This window comes from Mirounga leonina, unplaced genomic scaffold, assembly GCF_011800145.1.
Source record: "Mirounga leonina isolate KUSES-001 unplaced genomic scaffold, KU_Mleo_1.0 Mir_53, whole genome shotgun sequence".
Classification (NCBI taxonomy): Eukaryota; Metazoa; Chordata; class Mammalia; order Carnivora; family Phocidae; genus Mirounga; species Mirounga leonina.
Window position 1 is genome coordinate 13,111,210 of NW_023270807.1, and position 25,142 is coordinate 13,136,351.

At 38.8% G+C, this 25,142-nt stretch overlaps 1 protein-coding gene across 1 annotated transcript in view; it reads left to right on the plus strand.

Moving 5' to 3' along the window:
- Positions 1-413: 413 nt before the first annotated feature.
- The window catches only part of MEP1A (meprin A subunit alpha), a 35,113-nt gene continuing 10,384 nt past the window's right edge, over positions 414-25,142 (plus strand). Inside the window, exons 1-9 of the mRNA XM_034990737.1 lie at positions 414-482; positions 569-593; positions 685-735; positions 5,133-5,173; positions 5,719-5,794; positions 13,424-13,541; positions 17,519-17,694; positions 22,515-22,736; positions 23,471-23,620. Coding sequence (XP_034846628.1) covers positions 414-482; positions 569-593; positions 685-735; positions 5,133-5,173; positions 5,719-5,794; positions 13,424-13,541; positions 17,519-17,694; positions 22,515-22,736; positions 23,471-23,620 — 928 coding nt within the window. The remainder of the gene's footprint in view (positions 483-568; positions 594-684; positions 736-5,132; positions 5,174-5,718; positions 5,795-13,423; positions 13,542-17,518; positions 17,695-22,514; positions 22,737-23,470; positions 23,621-25,142) is intronic.

A 25,142-nucleotide genomic window follows, 5' to 3' on the forward strand; every position in this document is an offset into this window, starting at 1 on the left:
CTGATACATTTTTTTCTTTTTTATGTCCTTTGATAATTGCCTTAAAATATTTCCATAAAATGTTTATTCATTCATTGTTAGATTTAAGTACTTTATGGTTATTTTATAGATTATTTTTATTTCTATTGTGAAACAGATGAGGAATGCTATGGCTGGTGTATAGAAATGTTACTGATTTTTATATGCTCATGTCAGTATTAACCTTTTCAAACATTTCCCAGATCTGGGGAGCTTGAGATTTTATGTTAAACTTGGTATCTGCCCTTAAAAGTGTTAATGACATTTTCTTTGGTTACTTTTTTTTAATGCCATGGTACATATGTGAGGGTCAAAGTTTCTAAGATGACAGCCAGGGCAAGGTCCAAAAAGTATTTATCACAATGTGTCTTTGGTGAGTCTGTTCACTCGCAACAATGGTTTGGACGAAATCCACTTGTGTTCTCTCTTTCACCTTGTTTTTTGCCCACATAGCAGCTGTATCAGTAAGTAGAGTTCTGCTCTTCTGGATATTTAGAAATATTAATTCTAGTATGTGTTATGTATTTTCTGTATGTTTATTTTCTTTCAGATTAAGCATCTCTCTAAAGGAAATGGTAAGAATCAATTGAAATGCACAGAGTGTTTCTGAACTTTCTTTCTTTTGTTCAGCAAGATCAGTAACAATTTTTTTCCTACTTTTAACAGTACATGATGAAGAGTTTCATGAACAGAAGGATATTTCAGAAATCAACTTAGGTGGGTTCAATTTCTGCCTTATTAATGCTTTGAAATAATTTTAAATCTTATGCTCCAATTGCTGTAAAGCTCTTGCTTTCATGATAGGGTACTGGGTAACTTTAGGGGAGAAATATCTATTGGTGCTTCATTAGAATTTACAGAGTTTCTGAAAACTGGAAATATGGAAAGAGAATGATGGTTATACCAAATTTTCTAGAGGAACTAGTGAGTGCTCCATGGATCTAGAAGTACATCACATGATTTTTGTTTATAAAAATGTCAGTTTTCCTGTTTCTATTTTGAAATGAGTGAAAAAAAAGTGGATGATTATTCCACTTGCTACATATACACATGTATATGTATGTATGTATACATGTGTAGTATATGCCTAAGGTTACATTTAGTGGGGGGAAAACCCTAGCCCTTCTACTCGTGCATCATATAAATTAACACCTGTTTGCTCAGGACTTAGGGAAGAGTGTAAAGATGTTTCCATTTCAATGTCTTGTCTACGAACATTTTTCTTGAGGAACTCCATCAATCTGGTCCATTACTGAGAGGAGAGAGAAGCTGGGTTATCATCTCTTTTCTCTCTCTTATCCTGCTTCTAAGATGAGGGAGAAGCCTTTACATTCTGGGTATCTTTGGTTAGGATTGGCAAGCAGCAGAGATATTCATGATCTTAAACAGCTTACGGTCTACAAAAGCTTTACTATCAATTGCATGTTTATTTGTCAAATACTGCAGTAGAGTAAGGACTGTTATCATTTTGCAGGAAGGGACAGGAATTTCCTTGTTGTTCAGGTGACCTGCCCAGATCGCTGAGCTCAGTGCTATTTGAAGCCTACACAACTGAAAAGACCCATACCTAAGGGTTGAACTTCTGTGGCTTTTTCTCATTTACAGGGAAGGCAGGCTCATTGATACATAATTGGAAAATCTTGAAATGGTTTTATAGAAATAGTTTGGTAAGGTAAATGGGTGAATGGGTCCCAAGACTTCAGAGCCAGGCATAAAATTATCTCTGTTTAGTGTCAGGCAATCAAGGTATATGGACTTGAGAGAATCTGCTGTAGTTTAAAGCAGGGCTGGGACTAGAATGAGATTTACGATCTCATCCTAATTTGTCTAGACCAAAGAATTCTTTTACCTTAGAATCATTGTTTATGCTTCTTCTCCACCAATCCCTCTGAGCTGTGACTCTGATGAAGAAATTTTACCATGTGGGTTTTTTTCTCTTTTTTAGGTCATCCCAACCCAGCTACCAGGATTGTTAGGGTTGGCCACAGAGCCAGATCCTATATCACAAAAACTATTCAGGAAAAATCACAGAGAGGGAATTGTCACCTTTTCCCTGTCTTCTCTCCATGCCTCACAATTTAACCTTCTACCCCAAGATTTGTTGCTTTCAGTCTTTTCATTTCAGTAAAAGCAATTTCCCCCTTCTAGATCTGAAGGATCAGAACCTCTGAGTCTTATCTTTCTCTCAAGGTACACACCGTCTATCAGCAAATACTGTTAGATCTACCATCAAATTGTATCATGGGTTGCGACTTCTCAACACTTTCTCTTTTCCTATTCCTCTCTAAGCCATCTGGCCTGGTCAGGTTCTTTCAGCCTCGTAACTGCTCTTGCCTTTCTGCCCTCACCCCACACAGGCTATTCCTCGGAGGGGACGGAACTCTCCTTCTGATAGGATTCAGGCCATGTCACTTCTCTTATCCAGTCTTCGTCATTCAACACTGGCCAGTACTGATTGACATCTCGTCCAACACAGAACAAAAGCCCTAGAACCTTGATTCCCAAGGTGTGTTCCATAGGCCAGTATCACCTATACCACCTAAGAGTTTTCTAGAAATGCAGCATCTTCAGTCTCATCTCAGACCTACAGAATCAGCACCTCCATGTTGACTGACCCCTGCTGATTCCCTGCACATGAAAGTTTGAGATGAGCTGACCCTGGCCAGCCATCTAATCTCACTTCTTACTGCTCTTTCCCCTACTTTCTTGGGTTCTCCAGCCACCCTGACCTCCTAGCTATTCCTCTACAGAGGTGAGTCTCAACGTGTGGTCTCCCCACCAGCAACATCAGCATCAGCCGAGAACTTGTTAGAAGTGAAAATTCTCGAACCTTGCCCCAGACTTGCTGACTGAGAAATCCTGGGGGTGGGGCTCAGCTGTCTGGGTTTAACAAGCCATCAGGAGATTCTCTTGCTAAAGTTTGGAAAGCTGCTCTAAGACATCAAGGCTTTCCTGCCTCTTTTTTTTTTTTCTTTTTTCAGGATTTTATTTATTTATTTGTCAGAGAGGATGGGAGAGAGAAGAGAGAAGCAGGCTCCAGGCTTAGCGGGGACCATGGGATCATGATCTGAGCTGAAAGCAGATGCTTAACCTGCTGAGCCACACAGGCACCCCTTGCCTCATTTCTATTTGCTGTTGCCTTTGCCCTCCATACTCTTCCTTTATTCCCCACGCCATCAGATTTCTGCTTCAATGCCACCTCCTCAGGGAGGCCTTCCCTGACCGCCCTTTATAAAATATCAAACTCCCTACCCCTCACCACTTTTCTCCCCTACTGTTCTTTTATTATTATTATTGCTTGTTATACCATCTGCTACTCAACATTTATGTGTTTGTCTCTCCTCCCTCCCCAGTCAAGAATGTCACCTCCCTGAGGGCTTTGTTTTATTCTCTGCTATATCCCTTGCATGTAGAACGAAGTCTAGCACACATTAAGTGCTTAATAAGTATATGCTGCCTGAGCAAATTGGTTAGAGAATCTCCTGAGGCTTATTTTTTTTTAAATTTTTATTCTTTAGAGAGAGTGTGCGTATGTACTCTTCCACGTGAATGGGGGCGGGGGGGGCGGTGGGCAGAGGGAGAGAGAGAGAGGGAGAGAGAAGGAGAGAGAGAATCATAAGCGGGCTCCTTGGATAGGGGGATCGATCCCACAATCCTGAGATCATGACCTGAGCTGAAATCAAGAGTCAGATGCCCAACCAATTGGGCTACCCAGGCACCCTTCCTGAGGCTTATTTTTAATGGATATATGCTTCTTTGGGAAGTGTCCCCCCCCAACCCACTGCTGCACTCTCTTACCCTCCATGAGCCCATCTACACTGACCAACCTGGGGGCCAAGGTCTGAATGAGCTTGTTCATATCACTCTAGAAGAGCCCAGCTCTCACCTCTATCCCGAATCCAGGCCAGTGTCAGAAAATGCATGTGTTTGTTCATGATAAGCCTGAGCCAGAGTGTGGATAGACGGGCACATATTACCCCTACTGAAAAAGCAATTCAATACCTGGCTCCTACTGCCCGTGGGGCAGTCATATCAATGTTATTTGTCTTTGTTTAATTGTGCCACTATCATATTCATAGGTTAGGTTTATGGAAGTTAAGAAATATGGGCATGGGGAAAGGGATCGCGATGCCTTAGTTAGTCATTAGCAAGTGAAACCACGACTTCTCCCAATACCTAAACCCCCAGTGGGGTCATTTACCGTGAATGAGCCCTCAGCTTTGCCAAATGAGACCTCTGTTACCATGTGAGGCTGTGGTGATAACTCTCTAGCTTGATTTCCCAGCTGTAAATCAGGTGCTATTCTCAGAATGAAGTATGATCCACTGACCCTGTTTGAAGTATTTTGTGATTTACAGGGAAGGCTGTTTGTCAAACATGAAGATTGTCATAAGAAGAGACATTCTTTTAAATGTTCATAAATTTTTCCCACAAGGATCTTCCCTTTTAAGAACTCTATTTGCAAAAACACTATGTGGCCAGAATCAAGGAATACCATAAGGGAGGAAAGTTTATTATGCTAAGCTCCTGATAACAGATATTTGGAGATACAGTTTTTGAGTGGATCTATCCATATTTGCCTGGTCTTTATTGCAAGGGCGTTATCTTGAGCTTGGCTTCGGAGGGTACCAGTGTTTTTTCATGGGACAGAGCAAAACCAACCCATTTACCTAGAGTCACAAAGAAGGATGGAATAATAGCAGAAAGGGCCCTGGATAGGAAGTCAGGAGTTCTTAAGCCCACTCAACTGCTGACCACCTCGCGTGCATTACTTCCTGTCTCAAGACTCCCTTGTGCCCCCTTAAAGCATGAGAGGTTTGGAGTCAATGATCCAAAAGATCTCTTCCAACTCATTTCTTACTTTTAAGATTCTTGGACAAGGTTTCTTATTCCAAAATGAAGACAGAGGATGTGATAATACGTGATATTGATGGGCTATTTACATTTACTCAATTAGAGAGAATTTTGCATTGTTTCAAAAAGACTTCAACCAAAGATTAACAAGGCAAGATTTACAATGGAAAATATTAATTTTATTATGAGAAATGCCTTTTAGTAATGCTCATTCAAATATTTCTTTCTTCCTTTTTTTTTTTTTTTTAATCTATGTCTAGCTGCGGGCTTGGACCTCTTTCAAGGAGACATCCTCCTGCGAGTGAGTACCTGCCAAGGACACAGTAACATTCCTCAGAACTGGCTGTTTTTTATGACTGGGAGGCTCTGTTTGTCCAGCCCTGTGCTAGGCACTGTGGAGGACATGAAAGAATCTAATCTATCATCTGTACCCACAAGGGCTTCCACTGTGGTTGATGATGACAAAAACAGATGAAAAATTAGCACACAGGACAAAAGAATCTATAATTATCACATTACTTGTTCACCCAATTTTCCTAGTAAGTGAAGAATGAGAGAAGGAAATGCACCAGTATGTTTAAAGTGGCTATCTCAGTTTTTGGAAATTTCAGATCTTTTAAGTTTTGTTCTTAATAATTTCTCTGAAGTTTCCAAATTGTCTGTAATGAACTTGTTTTGCTTTTGTAATCAGAATACAAATGCTATTGTTTGAATTGTATGATAGGTTGTTTGTGGTGTTAAAGTTTAGTGAAGGAGGAGGTCAGGGGGCCTGGAGGACTCACCTTCCATTGTTTTTGATGTAGTGATCCACAATTCATTGTTTTCGTCTTTGCCTTGTTTTCACAGAACTCCAGAAATGGCCTGAGAGACCCTAACACCAGGTGGAAGTTCCCCATTCCTTACATTCTGGCTGACAATCTGGGTAATATTAATTGTTTTAATTAGGAGTTTTAGATTTTACTCTTCTACTGACCCCCACTCCTGTTCATTGGCTTCAGATTGGGAGTAACACCAATGCATATGGGGGTTTCCAAGCCCTGATAATTCTTTATCCCATGGAATGAAAGTCATAACATTATATTGACCCAATGCTGCTTAACGAGTCTGAGATACAGTGCATCGAATAGTAATTTTAAAAATTACAGAGTATCAAATAATAATTTTTAAAAGTACAGACCACATTAACATGTTAATAAAACCAAAAACACCATAAAGAACAAAAATAGAATGAAACATTATTTGGTTTCACAACCACGAAAAAATTATGCTTTAAATAATAGTTTTGTTTAAGTGAAACTAAATATATTTTCAGCATACTGATTGCTTCCCCTTTTGTTATGAGACAAACATTCCACACTTTTGAGAAATAGAAAAGTCTATATTTCACATGCTCAGGGTCCTTGTTCCTCAGTATTAATAATTTCAGTTCTTTTCTCTCTCAAGATAGAAGACTGGTTAAGTTATAGTTCAGTAATTGTTGGAAATAATACTTGGGGGAAATAAATAAATATTCAAAGCCACGTGTGGACACTGGCTGACCCCAAGCAGGTGACTGACAGCTGAGCAGCCGTGATGATGCAAAGCCTTCGAGGCCCATCCCACACGGATGGGGGAAGATCAGAGGAGAGGGGAAATGGGGACAAGCTTGCTCAATCTTAATGCGCTGTTAGGCTGCTCCCACTCGCAGGAGATAGAGTTTATGTTTCAATATTTTCCATCACTGTTATCAGTGCTGATCCCTTTTCTAGAGGAGAGCTAGTTATAAACAAATGCTGTTGTTCTCAGTGATTTTTTTTGAAATTTGAGGTTTTATTTATTTATTTTTTAATTTTATTATTATTATGTTATGTTAGTCACCATACAGTACATCATTAGTTTTTGATGTAGTGATCCACGATTCATTGTTTTCGTATAACATCCAGTGCTCCATAAAATACGTGCCCTCCTTAATACCCATCACTGAGCTAACCTATCCCCCCACCCCCTCCCCTCTAAAACCCTCAGTTTGTTTCTCAGAGTCCATAGTCTCTCATGGTTCGTCTCTCCCTCCGATTTCCGCCCCCCTTCATTTTTCCCTTCCTTCTCCTAATGTCCTCCATGCTATTCCTTATGTTCCACAAATAAGTGAAACCATATGATAATTGACTTTCTCTGCTTGACTTATTTCACTTAGCATAATCTCCTCCAGTCCCATTCATGTTGATGTAAAAGTTGGGTATTCATCCTTTCTGATGGCTGAGTAATATTCCATTGTATATATGGACCACATCTTCTTTATCCATTCGTCTGTTTAAGGGCATCTTGGCTCTTTCCACAGTTCGGCTATTGCGGACATTGCTGCTACGAACATTGGGGTGCATATGGCCCTTCTTTTCATTACATCTGTGTCTTTGGGGTAAATACCCAGTAGTGCAATTGCTGGGTCATAGGGTAGCTCTATTTTTAATTTTTTGAGGCACCGCCACACTGTTTTCCAAAGTGGCTGTTCCAACTTGCATTCCCATCAACAGTGTAAGAGGGTTCCCCTTTCTCCACAACCTCTCCAATATTTATTGTTTCTTGCCTTGTCAATTTCTGCCATTCTAACTGGTGTAAAGTGGTATCTCAGCGTGGTTTTGATTTGAATTTCCCTGATGGCTAATGATGATGAACATTTTTTCATGTGTCAGTTAGCCGTTTGTAGGTCTTCTTTGGAGAAGTGTCTGTTCATGTCTTCTGCCCATTTTTTGACTTGATTATTTGTTTTTTGGTTGTTGAGTTTGAGAAGAGATTTTATTCCCCCACCCCCACCCCGCCCCATTGTTGCCCGCACACTTGCAAATTTACAGAGCACCCATATTTATTGGAATGTGATTTAAGAAACAACAACTTTTGAGAGCATATTTTTCCCCATTAAAATTTTTCGTCTTGTCTGTGCACCTGCACTATTCCCCATTCCATCAAGACATAGGCACGCTTTACTGCATTACCAATTTATTCCAGACACTGTGCCTTCACCTAATATTTGGTTTAAGCTTCACCATGCCTCTGTGAGGCGTTAAATCAGTGCCTCTCAGACTTTTATGTGCATAAGGATCCCCTGAGGATCTTGTGAAATCCGGGGTGGGGTCTCAGATTCTGCACAATCCCCCAGGGGATGCTGACGTTTTTGGTCTGCTGGCCACAGCTTGAGTAGCAAGGTCTCTTTAGCTGTAAGTTGGTGACAGATCAAGAAAGCAAGATAGAAGACAGGTGGCCTGAAATAAGGTAGCAGCAGTGAGGACGCAGTGGTGGTTCTCAAGTAGCACCAAATGAGAATCACCGTTAGTGTTAAAAAAAGGTTCAGATGCCTGGGCCCATACCATTGCAAAAAGCAAACATCCTAGAGTTTCATATTTGTATACAGTTCTTTTTTTAAAGTTAAATCTACACAGAGTAAAATATACAAATCATTGTAAAAGTCAATGGCTTTGATATATACATAAACTTATGTAACCCAATATCCCGTAACTCCAGAAATTGCCCGTGTGCTTGTTTCCAGCCAATCCCTACACCCCTCTCCAAGACACTACCATTCTAATTTTTTTCCCCTATAGATTAGTTTTTTTTTTTTAAAGATTTTATTTATTTATTTGAGAGAGAGAGAGAGCACATGAGAGGGGGGAGGGTCAGAGGGAGAAGCAGACTCCCTGCTGAGCAGGGAGCCCGATGCGGGACTCGATCCCAGGACTCTAGGATCATGACCCGAGCCGAAGGCAGTCGCTTAACCAACTGAGCCACCCAGGCGCCCCCCTCTATAGATTAGTTTTACCTGATTTATAGATAAATGGAATCATTCAGTATGTACTCCTTTGTATCTGGCTTATTTTGCTTAACATGTTTTTGAAGTTTTTCCATATTGTGGCAGACCAGTAGTTAATTCTTTTTATTACTACTTAGTAATATTCCTCAGGAATATGGCAATTATTTATCCATTTTTCAGTTGATGGACATTGGTTTGTATCAAGTTTGGGTTTTTATAATGAATAAAGCTGCTATGATCATTCTTGTACAAGTCTGCATGAGATAGATACATATATATGTATATTTATATATATATTTTCTTGAGCAAATGTCTAGAAATAGAATTGCTTGATCATATGGCAGATATATATTTACCTTTAGTAAAAAAATGTCAAGCAGTTTTCCAAAGTGGCTATACCATTTTCCCTTCTCACTAGCAATGCAGCAATGTCCCATTTGCTCCACATTTTCAGTAACATTGGCGGTATTAATCTTTTTTAAATGTAGCCATTCTGGTGGTTTTAAATGGAATCTCACTGTGGTTTTAATTCGCATTTTCCTAATGACTAATGATATTTCCCACATTTTCATGTGCTATTGGCCATTTGAGTATATTCTTTTATGAAATGTCTGTTCAACTCTCATCATGCTTTTTTTTTATCGTGTTTGTCTTTTTGTTATTTGTAGAAGAACTTCATATATTATGGATGAAGTCTTTTGTCAGAGATAGATAGATAGATAGATAGATAGATAGATAGATAGATATCTTGAATATTTTCTCCCAGTCTGTGACTTTCCTTTTTTGTTTGTTTTGTTTCGTTTTTGTTTTTTAAGCAGTGTATTGATTTATTATTCTTTTCAAAGAAGTAAATTTTGACTTGTTAATTTTCTTTCTTCCCTGCCTTCTATTTTGTTGTTTTTTGCTTGTCTTTAGTATTTCCTTTCTTCTACTGAATTCCAGTTTAATATGCTCTTCTTTTTTTATATTAAAGGTGGAAATTTATATCATTGATTTTAAACCTTCATTTTTCTAATAAGATAATGTTATAATATGGCATTTAAAGCTATAAATTTTATTTGAAGCTCTGCTTTTACTGTTTTCCACAAATTTTGATATGGTTGTATCTTTATTAAAGTTTAGATATGTTCTAATTTCTGTTGCAATTTTTTAAAATCCATGGGTCAATTAGAAGTGTGTTTTTAAATTTACAAATGTCGATAGTGCTTCTAGATATTTTATCTGTTACTGAGAGAGAGGTGTTAAACTCTTTAACTATTCACATTTAATGTAATTATTGATATAGTTTGATTTAGAACTATCAGTTATTGTCTTCTATTTTTTCTTTTATTTATTCTTTTCCTGCCTTCTTTTGGTTAAATCCAATAATTTAATATTTCATTTGGTTCGTGTGGTGGCTTTTAGCTCAATCTCTTTGTATTATTTTGTGAGGCTTTGCTGTAGGGATTACCGTTTGTAGCCTTAACATGTGCAGTATACTTAGACTTAATATGGTGCCCTTTTGCATAAAATGTAAGCATTTTACAACACTATAATTCCATTTATACCCCTTTATTTTGTGCTATTATTGGCTTATACTTTTCAACTATATACTTTATAAACCTCATAATATAGTGTTATCATTTTTCTTTTTGCTCTAATCAGTTTTCTTTTAAAATTAATGAAGAAAAGTAGTCTTTATATTTACTTTTATACTTGCAGTTTCTGGTGCTGTTCATTCTTCCTGGAGATCTGAGTTCCTATGTGGTGTCATTTCTCTTCAGCCTAAAGAACTTCCTTTAGCAATTTTTTTTTTTTTTTTTTTAAGTAGGCTCCATAACCAGCATGGAGCCCAACATGGGGTTTGAACTCACAACACTGAGATCAAGACCTGAGCTAGATCAAGAGCTGGATGCTTAACTGACTGAGCCACCCAGGTGCCCCTTTTTTTAGCATTTCTTGTAGAACAAAACTGTTGGTAACAAATTCTCTTCTCTCTCCAAAGTAACTTCTTTATTGCCTTCATTTTGAAGGACATTTTTTACTGGGAATAGAATTTAACAGGTTTTTTTCTTCTTTAAAGCTGTAATTATGGGGGCGCCTGGGTGGCTCAGTTGGTTAAGCGACTGCCTTCGGCTCAGGTCATGATCCTGGAGTCCCTGGATCGAGTCCCACATCGGGCTCCTTGCTCAGCAAGGAGCCTGCTTCTCCCTCTGACCTTCCCCCCTCTCATGTGCTCTCTCTCTCTCATTCTCTCTGTCTCAAATAAAAAAAAAAAAAAAAAATCTAAAGCTGTAATTATGGTCTTTTTCTTTTCCACATTTTATTATGAAAAATTTTAAATATGTAAAAAGCTAAAAGAATTGTGCAGTGAACACTCGTATACTCATTACCTACATTATACAAACAGCATTCTGCTACTTTTGCTTTATCTTATCTATCCAACCTGCCCATCTTTCTATCCTTCTATCAATACATTCTATTTCTGATACATTTCAAAGTAAATTTCATGGACCAGTATGCTTTACCCCAATTACTGCAGCATGTGTACCTTTACCTAAAGTTTAATGTTTGTTTATGATTCTTTTTTATGTAAAATGTACATAGAGTAAAATGCATGGAGTCTTAAGTGTACAGTTCAATGAGTTTTAAAATATTTATATACCTTGTAATTTATACATTACACTTATACAATGTAAAAATATTCATACAACTCCTATTAAGATACGGAGCACTTTTATTATCCCAGAAAGTTCTCCCATGTTCTTTCATAGTACTCTCGCCCTTCCAGAAATAACTTTTTTGTTGTTTTAATCATAGATGAGTTTTGCCTGTCCTAGAGTTTCATACAAATGGAATCATATTTTATGCTTTTTTTGATTACTCAGTAAAATGTTTTTGAGATTCACCAATGTTGTTGTGTGTATCAGTAATTTGTTCCCTCTTATTATTGAGTGGCATTCCATTGCATGAATACAGTATATCACGGCTTGTTCAACCGATCTCCTGTTGATAGACACCTGGGTTGAGTCTATGCTTGAGTTATTATGAATAAAGCTAGTACGAACATTCTTGTACATGTCTGTTTTGAATATAAGTTTTTCTAATGTCTCTGATATAAACATCTAAAGTGAAATTGCTGGGTTATAATATAGACATAGGTTTAGTGTTGGATCTCATTCAAAGTGCTTCTATCATTTTACAAACTTGCATTAACAATGAATGAAAGTTCATTTACTCTACATCCTTGCCAATATTCGTTGTTGTTGTTCTTTTTAATTTTAGCCATACTGGTGGACATGTAGTGGCATTTAATTGTTGTTTTAGTTTACTTATTGTTGTTTCACTTTCTTTTTTGTTTACTTATTGGTCATTTGTATGTCTCCCTTTGTGAAATACCTGTTTAAATAGTTTGCTCACTTAAAAAATTAGTATTTATCTATTCTCCCTTGAGTTGTAGGAGTTCTTTATATGTTCTAGATACAAGTCTTTTGTCAGATATGTATTTTGCAAATATTTTGCCCCAGTTACATTATCTCTGGTCTTTTTTCTTAAACTTTTGTGACAACTAAGCTGTCTTGGGTACAAATATTCATATTATAGATGCCACTAAGAATAGGTAAAATTTCATGAAAGTCCTTCAGTGGGCCTAATGCATACTCTTGTTCTTGTTATCTGTGTTGTTTCCACAAGTAATTTACTGATGATTCCGTTGATTATTTATTTAATGATCTTAATATAATCTTATGACATCTGAAACTGTGGAATCTCCAACTTGGTGGTTTATTAAATGAAATAAGGGCCAGGAAAACATAAGGTAAGTACTTGGTAAACTGTCAAGAATTATGAACTCTTTGAGAGAATGCACAAAATCAAATATACAACCAATATAATTTAACTTTGTATAACCAGTTTAATTTTTAACTTAGAGCTCTACCTTCAGTCAGTTGATGGGAGGAAAAAAAAATGCATACGAAGTAAAACGTAATCTATGTTCCTCTAGAGTATCTTTCCTCCCCACCGCATGCTTGTCTCATGCAATGCCAGGCAATGTGCACGTTAGGCGAAAGTAAAGACATTTGATCTTTGGTCACTGGTCCTAACTTACAGGTTACTAAGCATCTACCATTCTGGCCTCTTCGGGTCCATTAGGCTTCTGCTGCTTTGGGTCCAAGTTTGAGTTATAACAATCTTTTCCAAGGTTGTTTCCAGTGCTCCCTGTGTAGTCTTGCCATCTCTCCAGGGGTCTTGCAGGGAAGCAGGGTAACATATCATATGTGTTCCTTATGCTTCCAGAACCCATAAACCTCTCTAAACTCTGCTCTCTTCCTCCAACAAGAGGGGGTATTTTTTTAGACTGGTGCAAACACCATTCTCACTGCTTCTTTCCAGGTGCTTTATTCACACAGAAGACAGAAATGGCTTGCAGTCACTTCTGTCTCCTGCTCTGCAGCGTGACTCTCCTGAGGTACTGCACTCAGGATCTCCACTTGAATAAGGAAGAGGAAGGGAGGAAATGAGGAAGTTAGTTTATAATTTTGTTCAGCTACACACACATGAGTGTATTCTTATTTTGTAGGTATATTTACATTATGTATTTAAAGTTTACACTTAATGTTTATATACATGACTACTTTTATAGTTTTAGTTTCCAAGGAATCTGCTTACTACCAAAAAATATATCATGGACCTCTGTGGATTTCATGTGGGGGCAAGATTTTCTCCAACTATGTTATGTATATTATCTAAGATCTAAGTAATGCTCATTGATATTTTTACTGATTTCTGCAGGACTGAATGCCAAAGGAGCCATTCTTTATGCCTTTGAAATGTTCCGCCTCAAGTCCTGTGTGGATTTCAAGCCCTATGAAGGAGAAAGCTCATATATCATATTTCAGAAGTTTGATGGGTAAGGATGAAATTTTACAGAGTGTGTAATCATGCACCCTTTTGTTTATAAAAGTGATACATGTCTTTCAAAAGAAGAAACTGGAAAGAAACTAAAAGCAAAATCAAATCTTTCTCTGTGAGTTTAAAGTCTGTAACATTTTTAATGATCTAGATGGAGAACGAGTTGTTTGGATACTTATGCGCCCCATGAGATTTATTTCAATTTTTTTTCCTGGGTTTAGGTCATGTTTTAAATAACAGTACTTTATTTTTTAAGTCAGGTGTATTAAAGTATAAATTATACACCCTTTTTTACAGTACTAGTTTAAATTATGGCGCTTTGCTGGCTGGACCTCTTTGAAAAGTTCTAGATGTAGTTTTTTGTTATTTATTTCCTAGGAGAAATAAAGGGTATATCAAGAAATAAGCTCTTTTTTTCAGTGGTATTTATGTCAACCAACCTGGGCTAGATGAGGTTGGGAAGCAAAGCAACCATCTGCTGTGACTGCCTGTGTGTGTCCTTAGGGCCCACCTGGACATATTTCCTCCTGCTGCAGTTCTCCACACTGCCTCTAGGTGTTGCCTGGATTTTGTTGTCTAGTTCTGTCCGTGTTTTTCCTCATCATGGATGGATAACAGAGATGAGGAAGGAAGTTAGCACATGATTTAGCTTCTTAAGAAAAAAAAATGCAAAAAACAGCAGTAAAAAAATAATTGTGATGACCACTTAGATACAAGTAAAGTACCTTTCTTACTTGAGTAGTTGCTTTCTTGGCTCAGACTTTTATTAAAAATGAAATTTATGTTCACCTACTATGTGCCAGGAAGTGTGCCAGTCTCTAGATACAAAGAAGCCTGAGACATGGTCTTAGATCTCACAAAGTTTACAGTTGGCAGTTGGGGGTAGTGGAGAAAAAACAAGTAAATAGTTATATATGGTAAGGGGAGTGCCATGGGCCATAAGAGGACACAGAGGCAGAGGAGAGGGAAGGACAAAATGGGGGATGGGAAGAGAGGGAGAGCAAGAGAGAAAGGGGAAGGAAGAAGAAGGAAGAGGAAGAGAGAGAGAGAGAGAGAAGTAAAAAGCAAACATAAACATGAATCTGGCTTACTTGGAGAATTCATTCAGTTCTGAGTGTCTGAAGCTTCGCATGTAAGGGGCAGAGTGGTGAGCCATGAAGCCAGGACGATAAACAGGAACCTGGTAACAGATAAACCATGTGTGAGGGAATCCACCGTTTAGGGCATGATTCATTATATGTTCAGTTTTCCATTTTAGAAAGATTACTCTAGCAACAGTGGATAAAGAATTGATGTGTGGGCAAGACTGGTGACAGGAGACCAATGAAAGAATTGTCCCAATTGTCCAGGACAGAAAGACTAAGGGAGGGGCACCTGGGTGGCTCAGTCGGTTAAGTGTATGCCTTCGGCTCAGGTCATGATCCCAGGGTCCTGGGATGGAGCCCCGCATCGGGCTCCCTGCTCGGCGGGAAGCCTGCTTCCCCCTCTCCCACTCCCCCTGCTTGTGTTCCCTCTCTCGCTGTCTCTCTCTCTCTGTCAAATAAATAAATAAAATCTTTTAAAAATAAATAAAGTATTTATTTTCAAAAAAAAAAAAAGGAAAGAAAGAATAAGGGACCCACAGTAAAGAAGAGGCAGTTGAAATGAAGAAGAGGGAATAGATTTTAGAACTATGAGAACACGGAGACTTCTCAAAAGCTGGTTGTCAGTTGATGTGAGGGGTTCAGAAGAAAGAGGAATAAAGGATGTCTCTATGCTTTTTGATTCATTGACTGGTGAGTGGTAACTTTATTCACTGAGCTTGGGAATATTGCCACTTTAGTAGTAAGATAGTGAATGTGTTTCTGGACATGTCCTGAGGTTCTTGTGGGTCACAGAAGTGGCGATAACCGGTAGCATTTGCACAGTTTCTTTTTACGTGAAGGAAAAACATGTAATGTATACCCTGGGCCTCGCCAAGAACACAGATTTTAGAGGTTCTCTGTTTTTGACCTTTTCATCTTGTCCCTTGGCAACATTTGTGCTTCAAGAAAGTACCAAAGCCTTTAATTATTTATTGAGGATTTCAGGGGAAAAAAAGAAGTTCATTTTCTTAACCCTTTTATTTCCATTTTTAGCTACCACTTTTTCTTTCCTTTTTTTTTTTCCTCTTAAAAATAGAACGAAGCTAATGTGATCACTTTCCCAAAGTTCTCTTTTTCCTAGTAAAATTCTCGGGGCTTCTTTTCAGTTTGTAACTCCATCCCCAAGTACTTGAGGAAGAGGTAGGTCAGCTTTGAGGGACGTTGGCTGTAAAACCTGAGTCTGGCAGATTCTTATTGCCTTTGGCCAGGAGGTGTCTCTCTTACATTTAAGTTAGGGGAGAGAAAGGGGAGGAAAGAAGATGGTCTGGGGAAATAAATTGCAGTAAAGTGCCCCAAACCCTTCAGGGTTCTGGTCCCGCTGAAGTGGGACATTAACTGGGCTCTTTTAGAAAGACAAGGGAAAAGATTCAGAGCTGCAGAGTTGTGGCATTTTTGCAACTTACACGTTTCCATTGGAGGAGGGATTTATTTTTATTTTTATTTTTTTGAATTTTTTAAAAGATTTTATTTATTTATTTGACAGAGAGAGACACAGTGAGAGAGAGGGAACACAAGCAGGGGGAGTGGGAGAGGGAGAAGCAGGCTTCCCGCTGAGCAGGGAGCCCGATGCGGGGCTCGATCCCAGGACCCTGGGATCATGACCTGAGCTGAAGGCAGACGCTTAACAACTGAGCCACCCAGGCGCCCCTGGAGGAGGGATTTAAAAAAAAAAAAAAAAGATAAATAGTAAGTGCTCCTCTGGATTTTGGATATTTCACAGTCAACCAATTTGGTAATGAAATGCCACTGTCAGAGGGGCAAATTGATCACGGTGATGTTTGCATAGCTCAGTGAAGTTACAAAAGATCATTGATTGTATTCTTAAAATTGGTGAATTTCATGGTATGTAAATTATACCTTAAAATATTATTAGAACATAATTAAGATCTGCCTTTGACTATAAATCAAGTCCATGAGCATTTGAAGGCATATGATATTAGCAGTCTCCGGGGGGAAAAACAATGGCAGGTAAGACAATGTGATTATCACCAAAGAACTTGGAATGCATCAGTCACATTTAAAAGTATGAGCAAATCTCTGATTCTGCTGAGCACTGGTTAGAGTATAGATTCTCTTCCCCACCTTCAAGCAGATAAGGAAACAATTCGTGGAAAGCTCCGGATTTGCTTACTAGACGTGGAAAGCTGGATTTATGAAGAAAGACAAAAAAGAGTTGGGAAATAAAGGGGGCAAGAGGCTGCACCATGAGGAATTTGGAGAATCGGCCAGCAGTTCCTGAGTCCACTGTTTTCTGTGGGAAGTTGTGGGTCCTTCTCGCCCGGAGCCCTTCAGAAACGGTAGGCAGCCAGCTCTGTGCTTTCGTAATGCTGCACGTCGGCTGACAGCCAAAGAAATGGACTTGCTTCTTTAATGAGGTTCTTTTTCACGATTATAAAACTGACACCTGCTCATTATAAGAATTGTGGAAATTCATTTCAGTATAAAGGAGAAAATTTAAATCAACCACAGCCACCACCCAGAGACAACTTAATATTGTGATACAAAAGCGATAGTGTTATTCTGTGGAATGCCCTTTGGGTTTGTGAAGGTGAGAAAGAGTGCTGATTTTTATGTCTTTCTACTTGGTGCATTCTTAGGATTGATTTGCCTCTGAGTCTATTATTACTTCAATAATGGACCACCAGTTCTAAAACCTACTTATTATTCCCTCCAGGAAATATTGCTCATTTAACCAGTCTCCTATTTTGAACTATTAGCTTATGAGAATGCTATTGATAATTTCTTTTTTTAATCAAACCTAACTTCCTTCAAGTTTGTGTTCTGGAACCCTATGAATTACAGCCACTTGAGAGTTCTTCAGGAGAAGATTTCCCTCTTCTCTTCTTTAAAGGTGCTGGTCTGAGGTTGGCGATCAACATGTGGGACAGAACCTTTCTGTTGGCCTGGGATGTGACTATAAGGCCATCATTGAACATGAGATCCTCCATGCTTTGGGACTTTACCATGAGCAGTCAAGAACTGACCGAGATGACTATGTGAACATCTGGTGGGATGAAATTCTTCCAGGTGTGTAGAAACCCAAGGTACTTGGGTAGGATTTGCTGTTATCTTTATCACTTGCTGGGACCAACCCTGGGATGTCCGGGCCACATCTGTGTGTGGACAGAAGCTTCAGCTGGGAACACAGAATAGGAAATGGGTATGATTTGTTGGCCTTTGCTGTGGGCTGTGCTCATCTGATCATAACTGACCCCAGAAAAGGGCCTTAGGGAATGGAATATGTTGGCTAACTCAATGTTAACTGAAAGTTAATCAGAAACTTTTGCTTTGTTTCAGTATTTTTGTTGAAAATCTATCTAAAATGCTATCTAATTTTCCTGCCACAGTCAACTGACATCCTCTGAGGATGTCATAGTCATTTTTCTGGATGTGAGATCACATGTAGGTCTAGGAGTCTGCATGAAGTTTAGTTGAATGTACGATGACCCTAATATATACTCAAGAACCTTTTTGGTGCTTTACCAAATCAATGATAGGTGTTTAAAAACAAAACAAAACAACAACAAAAATGAATTATTTTATCTGAAATTGTCGCCCCAATTGTGTTAATTCTGGCTGATAGTCTGAGTTCTAGTTAATAAAAATTTACTGACTGGCCTTTCTTCCCACTGTCTTCCTCCTTCCTCCTTTCTAAGTACCTCTCTCCTGCCTCGAGCAAATGTATGCAGAAGGATAATACAGTCTTATTTCACTTATTGTTATGCAGGTGTGTTATTCTAACAATTTCTATGTTTCTTTAGACTTCTTTGGACATCACCTTTCCTAGTTGCTTCAGACAACTAAGTAGAGTGCTTTTGAGTATACTAAAACACTTCTTTTTGAAAGATTTTATTTATTTATTTGAGAGAGAGAGAGCAAGAGCAGGGGGAGGGGCAGAGGGAGAAGCAGGCTCCCCACTTCTGAGCAGGGAGCCCAATGCCTTGGGGCTGATCCCAGGACCCTGAGATTATGACCTGAGCTGAAGGGAGACATTTAACCAACTGAGCCACCTAGGGGCTCCCATCCCCCCCTTTTTTAAGATTTTATTTAATTATTTGGGGGGGAGTAAAACACTTTTATTGAACAGTTAAAAAGTCAATACTATATTTCTGAAAATACCTAGTTTTTAACTAGGAATTAGTTCAGGAAGTAGAAAAACATTATTTTTGGCAGCAATAGATTAATAAAACCTTAATGTATTAAAATGCCTTGACTATTACCATACATGGCTTTCACGAAGCAAATAATTGCCTTGGAATTATCTGCTTTATTTAGATTCCAGTTTCATATATGGGTTCATATATAGAGTGCATCTCTAATAATTTTACCTTTAGGGAATTATAAGATCTTGTCATACGATAAAATTAAATACAAATCCCCAAAAGACTTCTGCCAGAACTAGCTCATTTTGAAGTACGGTGGATCAATGGTTCTCATATGAGGTAGAGTTAGGGATGGCTAATCATATCAAAATCATCTAAGGGGTTTCTCGATCTGGGTCCCTCCCACTACCTCATATTCTGATATGTCTATGAATGTGAAGTGGTGGGGAAAGGAGGAAAACTATGTGGTTTGTAAAAACCTAATACAACCAGGATTGAACCCCCCCCACACACACACCTCCACCTATCCTACCACCCAACCACTGAGCTAGATGCCAAGTAATATTCTTCTTTGCCTCCCAGTCCAATCTAGAAAAGTATTAGCAAGTGTTCACCCAGACATAAAATAGCAGATCAAATTTAATGTATTTGTCTCCTGGATGTAATTCTGTTATAACTGGGTCTGTGTAGGAGGGGAAGGAGAGTGGGGTCATTGGTCAAAGGACCTAATCTCCACTTATAAGACTCAGGGCACTATTAGACTTTGTCTGTATTTGCCTAGAGACTTGGATTTCTTACCTTCCTGTACATAAACTTGGTTCTGCTGAGCATTAAATAAGGATATAGAGAACATTCACATGTTTAAGTCTTGAAGAACACAATGATTAGTGCTTTTAAAATGATTTTCAGCCAAATGAGGTTCCTTTTCTCAGAGGGAGCCAACGCTTTTGCCCAGGTAATTTTCAGACTTGCTCAGTTCTTGGTTGAGCATGAGTTACTCAACATATGTTGCTTATCTCCTACCTATATTTTCATCAGGTATAATTCCATATATCTAAATTGCCCGCTGTCACTGGAGAACTGTTCTCAAATGAGATGTCAAATCAATAAGATGGTAAGCAAGGGCAGTATTACTGCTCAGGGTAACTTATAACGTTTATTGCGTCTTGTCTTCAATTGATGACAAGCTTACCCTGCAACCTAAGAAGATACAGCACTGAAAATATAGTTCTCTCCCCAAATACATCTCCATCTCTTAAGCCAGAATGCTGTTTTCTGGATCTGTTCTCTTTAACCAAGGAAAGACCTCAATTTCTGGGGTCTAGCATGAGTCTGCAAACTACAGCCTGTGGGCCATATTCACTTGCATTTGTAAATAAAGTTTCATGGGGGGGGCGCCTGGGTGGCTCAGTTGGTTAAGCAACTGCCTTCGGCTCAGGTCATGATCCTGGAGTCCTGGGATTGAGTCCCACATCGGGTTCCCTGCTCGGCAGGGAGTCTGCTTCTCCCTCTGACCCTCCTCCCTCTCATGCTCTCTGTCTCTCATTCTCTCCGTCTCAAATAAATAAATAAAATCTTAAAAAAAAAAAAGTTTCATGGGAACAGGGCCATGCCCATTTATTTGCATATTTTCTATGGCTGCTTTTGTGTTACAGTGACAGAGTTGAGTATTGTGGGAGACCACATGACTTGCAAAGCCAAAAGTATTTTCTATCTGATCCTTTACACAAAAGATTTGACCTCTGGTTTACAATATCACTTCCTTTTCAAGGCTCTCAGCTTCGAGTTCCCTGAATGCAGGACCTTGCCTGTCCTATTCTCTTCCAGGGGCCACCACCAATGGGCACAGCTCCCAGTATGTAGACAGTAGGCGCAGCAAAAATGCGTTGCATAAAATTTTTAAAAATTATTCAAAACATGTATTTGGTAAAGCCTTCTGATAAAAATCCCTGAATAATAAAGAATAAAATGATCTATTCTAACCTGATGATTTTAGTGAAAGTTAGGGAAAACCTATGCAGTGAATTTGGATGTGCTGTTCTTAAGATTGCACCAGGAGTCACCAGGAGAGCCCAGGCCAAGCCCTAGTCCTCACACTGGCCGGGTATGCTTTATTGTTCTACCCTTAGGGTAGGACAACCTAGGACCAAATGCTCTGGAAGGAGTTACTTTTCCCTTCCCTGTTTGGGTCATTTATTTATACAGTCCTGTGCCACCTTTGAATATGCTTTGATCCCTTTGAAGTTCAATCTCCATGAAATCCCGTGATTTGGGAAGATGAAGCATTGGTATTCTCATTTTACAGTTAAAACAAAGTTTTGATCAACAGGATTCTTTGGCTTTTCCAAAAGCATTTAGAGACTCCCTCCAGTACCTACTGGCGCACGTAGTGTGGCTCATCTTCAGTCCTAAATGCACCTGCGTTGATGTCTTCACAAGGTGGTTACATGTTCTTCTCTCTAATTGTTAAAAACAACTGGATGGGGGGGGGGCGCCTGGGTGGCTCAGTTGGTTAAGAGACTGCCTTCGACTCAGGTCACGATCCCGGAGTCCCAGGATCGAATCCCGCATCGGGCTCCCTGCTCAGCAGGGGGTCTGCTTCTCCCTCTGACCCTCCTCCCTCTCATGCTCTCTGTCTCTCATTCTCTCTCTCGCAAATAAATAAAATCTTAAAAAAAAAAAATTAAAAAAACCCCCAAAACCAAAAAACAACAACAACTGGATGGGAAGCTAGAAAAGAAGAACATGAAGATGGGAAGTCATGATTAGGGAGTCATGAGCATTCTCATCCAGTTTTCCTGTCACTCCCTAAGAAGGAAATTAAAAATCTGTGAACTTCTCATTATTGCAACTGAAACAGTAAATTCCTGATGGCTAGTGGATTAAAAAAACATCTGTTTAGTTTCTTATTTAAGCATTCCACATTGCAGCACATATAATCTTGTGCTAATCTCATCAAAATATTTTCCTTTTCTATTTTGAAAGGAAAGTCGATTTTCTTCTTCCTATTTTATTTTTCTCTCCATGAGGCTATTTCTGAAAAGAGGTGTGAGTCTTGATTGACAAGTTACCCCTTTCCGGGCAGCTGTTTACCTTTCCCTCTGCCCCTTGGATTTCCTTTTTCTAACCCATGGAAGACCTGGCCAGGTACAGCTTTTGGTGGATGAGGTACTTGCCTATTAGCAAGATGTATCAACCTGAATATTTTCCTGAATTCAAAAATTCTTTTTCCTGCCATTTGGAATACCTACCTCCACTTTGATATTTTATCTTGTTTTCCTTAAAAACTTATACATGTACATACACACACATTTATTTATTTATTCATTTATTTGTAAAACAAATTTTTGATTTAAACATATACATATATTTAATAATTTGTAGGTAAAATTTATATATTAATTATAGCATGTCTTTTTGTATTTATTTTTAAATGTATTTTTAATTTTTAGAAGTGTATATACTGTTATATAATTAATATCATAATATTATTTGTTACTATTAATTAATAATATGTGTTAATTTTATGTACATCATGCTAATTACAAAACATGTTTAATATGTATATATATTTAAATCAACTGTTCGTTCTTTTTCTTTTCTTTTCTTTTCTTTTCTTTTCTTTCTTTTCTTTTCTTTTCTTTTCTCTTGGTTTCTGGGTCTCTGCTTAAGTATCTAGTCAAAAAGGGCAGGACAGAGGAAATCATATAACTGAATGGGACCTGTGGATTCTCTTTCTGATAGGTTTCAAACACAACTTTGACACCTATGATGACACTGTCATCACAGACCTCAACATGCCCTATGACTATGAGTCTTTGATGCACTATGAGCCTTTCTCATTTAACAAGAATGACACTGCTCCTACCATCACGGCCAAGATCCCTGAGTTTAACACCATCATTGGGCAGCGTCTGGATTTCAGTGTCACTGATTTGGAGAAGCTGAACCGAATGTACAATTGCAGTGAGTACTGCTGGGTCTGAGAAGTAGGTAAACAAACCTCAACAGGGTTTTCCCCAGCCCTTCAGTTTCCCCTACATTTCCCTGCACTATTCCGTCCTGTTCTAGTTAAGGAAACCGGACAAACCACAGAACCTTAGTTTATCTCCAGAGTAACAAAAATTGTTACAGGATGGTTATGAAAATTAATTAGGTGGTTGTGTTTTACAAAGTAAAAGTATTGGACCGATGATGTAAGGAGCTGTAATTGTCCAACTTCTTCAGCTTCCTTTTGAAGTGTGCGTCCTTATGTAAAGCTCAGGAGAGGGAAAGTGTCTTTTATCCTGCAAAGTTCCTTACCCAGGTTAGTTGTTCCAGAGTCATCTAGTGTTCAGGGACAGGATGTTTTCTAAAATGACCCTATTAGTCTTCAGGGACACACTTTTAAATTCTGTTCAGTATGTATGTACAGAAGATCTACTAACTACAAAGATCTACTAGGCACCTCCTTCTCGACCTGAAGGGTTCCTTGGTGGACATTTATAGCACCTTTTTATCATTTGACTCTGTGAGGTGGGTAGGGCTGCATCTATGTTGGATGTTCTAAGATGTAACGGGTGGCAGCAGGATTTGCATTAGAGAAAAGTCAAGCAAATGTGCTCTAGCTAAACAATGAGGTCTTTTTTAGCTTAAGACATTAAGTATGTGAAATAAGATGACTTAAATTTTTAACCAGGGGACAAAAATATCATTTGCAGCCAAAACTCACACACTTTTGGACCACTGTGCTTTTGAGAAGGCAAACATCTGTGGGATGATTCAGGGTACCAGGGATGATGCTGACTGGGTCCATGAGGACAGCACTCAGTCTGGACAAGTGGATCACACGTTGGTGGGACGATGCACGGGTGAGTGAAGGCAGAAAGTAAGCACACTGAGGTGGTTCAGCAGGTTCAATTAGGGAATGGCAGCCTGCATGTTTTGCCTCAATTGTAATGTTGGTTATCAAACACTGGAAAGCCAAACAAACACAAAGAGCACTTCTCATATCTTAATTATTAACTCAGTAAAAAGTATGCAGGTTCTGGGAATGCAAAAGAAAGATGCATTTAAGTGATGACAAAACTAATACAGACATATAGTTGATAAGACGTGATTTTGTAAATAAAGGTAACATCTCTAGAGTGGTGCCCTCCAATAGAACCATAAGGCAAGCCACAGACGTAATGTGAAATTTTCTAGAAGCCACATAAAAAAGAAACAAGATGCTTTTTAGCAATACATTTTATTTAACCCAGTATATTCAAAATGTTAGCATTTTGACATGTAATTAATAGTAAAGTTATTAATCAGCTACTCCACACTTTTTATACTTGGTATTTGAAAGCTGGTGTATAGTTTGCCCTTATAGCCCATCTCAGTTTGGACTGGCCACCATGCAGGTGCTTAGTAGTCATGTATGTTGGGTAGAACCATATTGAATGGCACGGCTTCAGATAGTTCTTATGCGTGGTTTGCATAGTGAAAAAGCCATAAAATCAGACAGACCTGTATTTGAAATCTGGCTCCACCACTTGCTGATTCTAACCACAGATAGCTGTTTTTGTTGGTGTCTTTTTTTAAGTCTTTACTTTTGTAAGCCTCTCTGACTGGTCCAAGGTGTTGATACTTACCAGTGAGGATGGAAGGAGCTAAGCAGGGAGACCCTCTAGCTGCAGACCGGCAACCTCCCTCTCCATTTCTTTCCCATCTTCCCTTTCTGTCTAGAGGTTCCATTTTTTTTTTAAATTTCTATTTTAGCATCCTTTTATGTTGTGCTTGTCTCAGAAATAATCTCAACCCTATAGATTATCATCAGTTTTTAAAGACTAGACTGTTACAAAGTCCCTCAGTCCCTACCTGTGTGAATTGGTTGGATTCCCTTCATAGAAGGGACCCAGCTTGTCACCCAGATGTCAGGCCACTGCGGTCAGAGGTCACAAACGATTGCAGCTCTTCCTCCGGCCTTGGCAAAAGGTGAAAGTCTCTGTCACCCATCATATTATCAAACACATAATCTCATGTGTCCAAAGGGTGATCTAAGTCTGAAGTTCCCTCTAGACTTCCTTTACAGTATCTCATCAAATCTCTCCTGGGGGCTTGCTGCTAGGCTACTATACAATTTCCAGCTGAACAGAAGAGTGACCGTCTTAGGAGGGAAACATGTTAGAACAGCGTTCCAGCACCTTAATAGGAAAGGAAAAGGCCATACCCCAGAAGAAATATCTAGAAAATTTTTACCAGGTTAACTTGAGCAGCCATTATGCTTCTTCCACAGGAGACATTTAATGGTGGTGCTTTCCCTCTGCTAGAGAGCAGCAGTGGTGTTGAGGTAGATGTTTAGACTCAAAGAGCACAAAGGATCCCTCGGGATAGAAGCCACCTCCCATC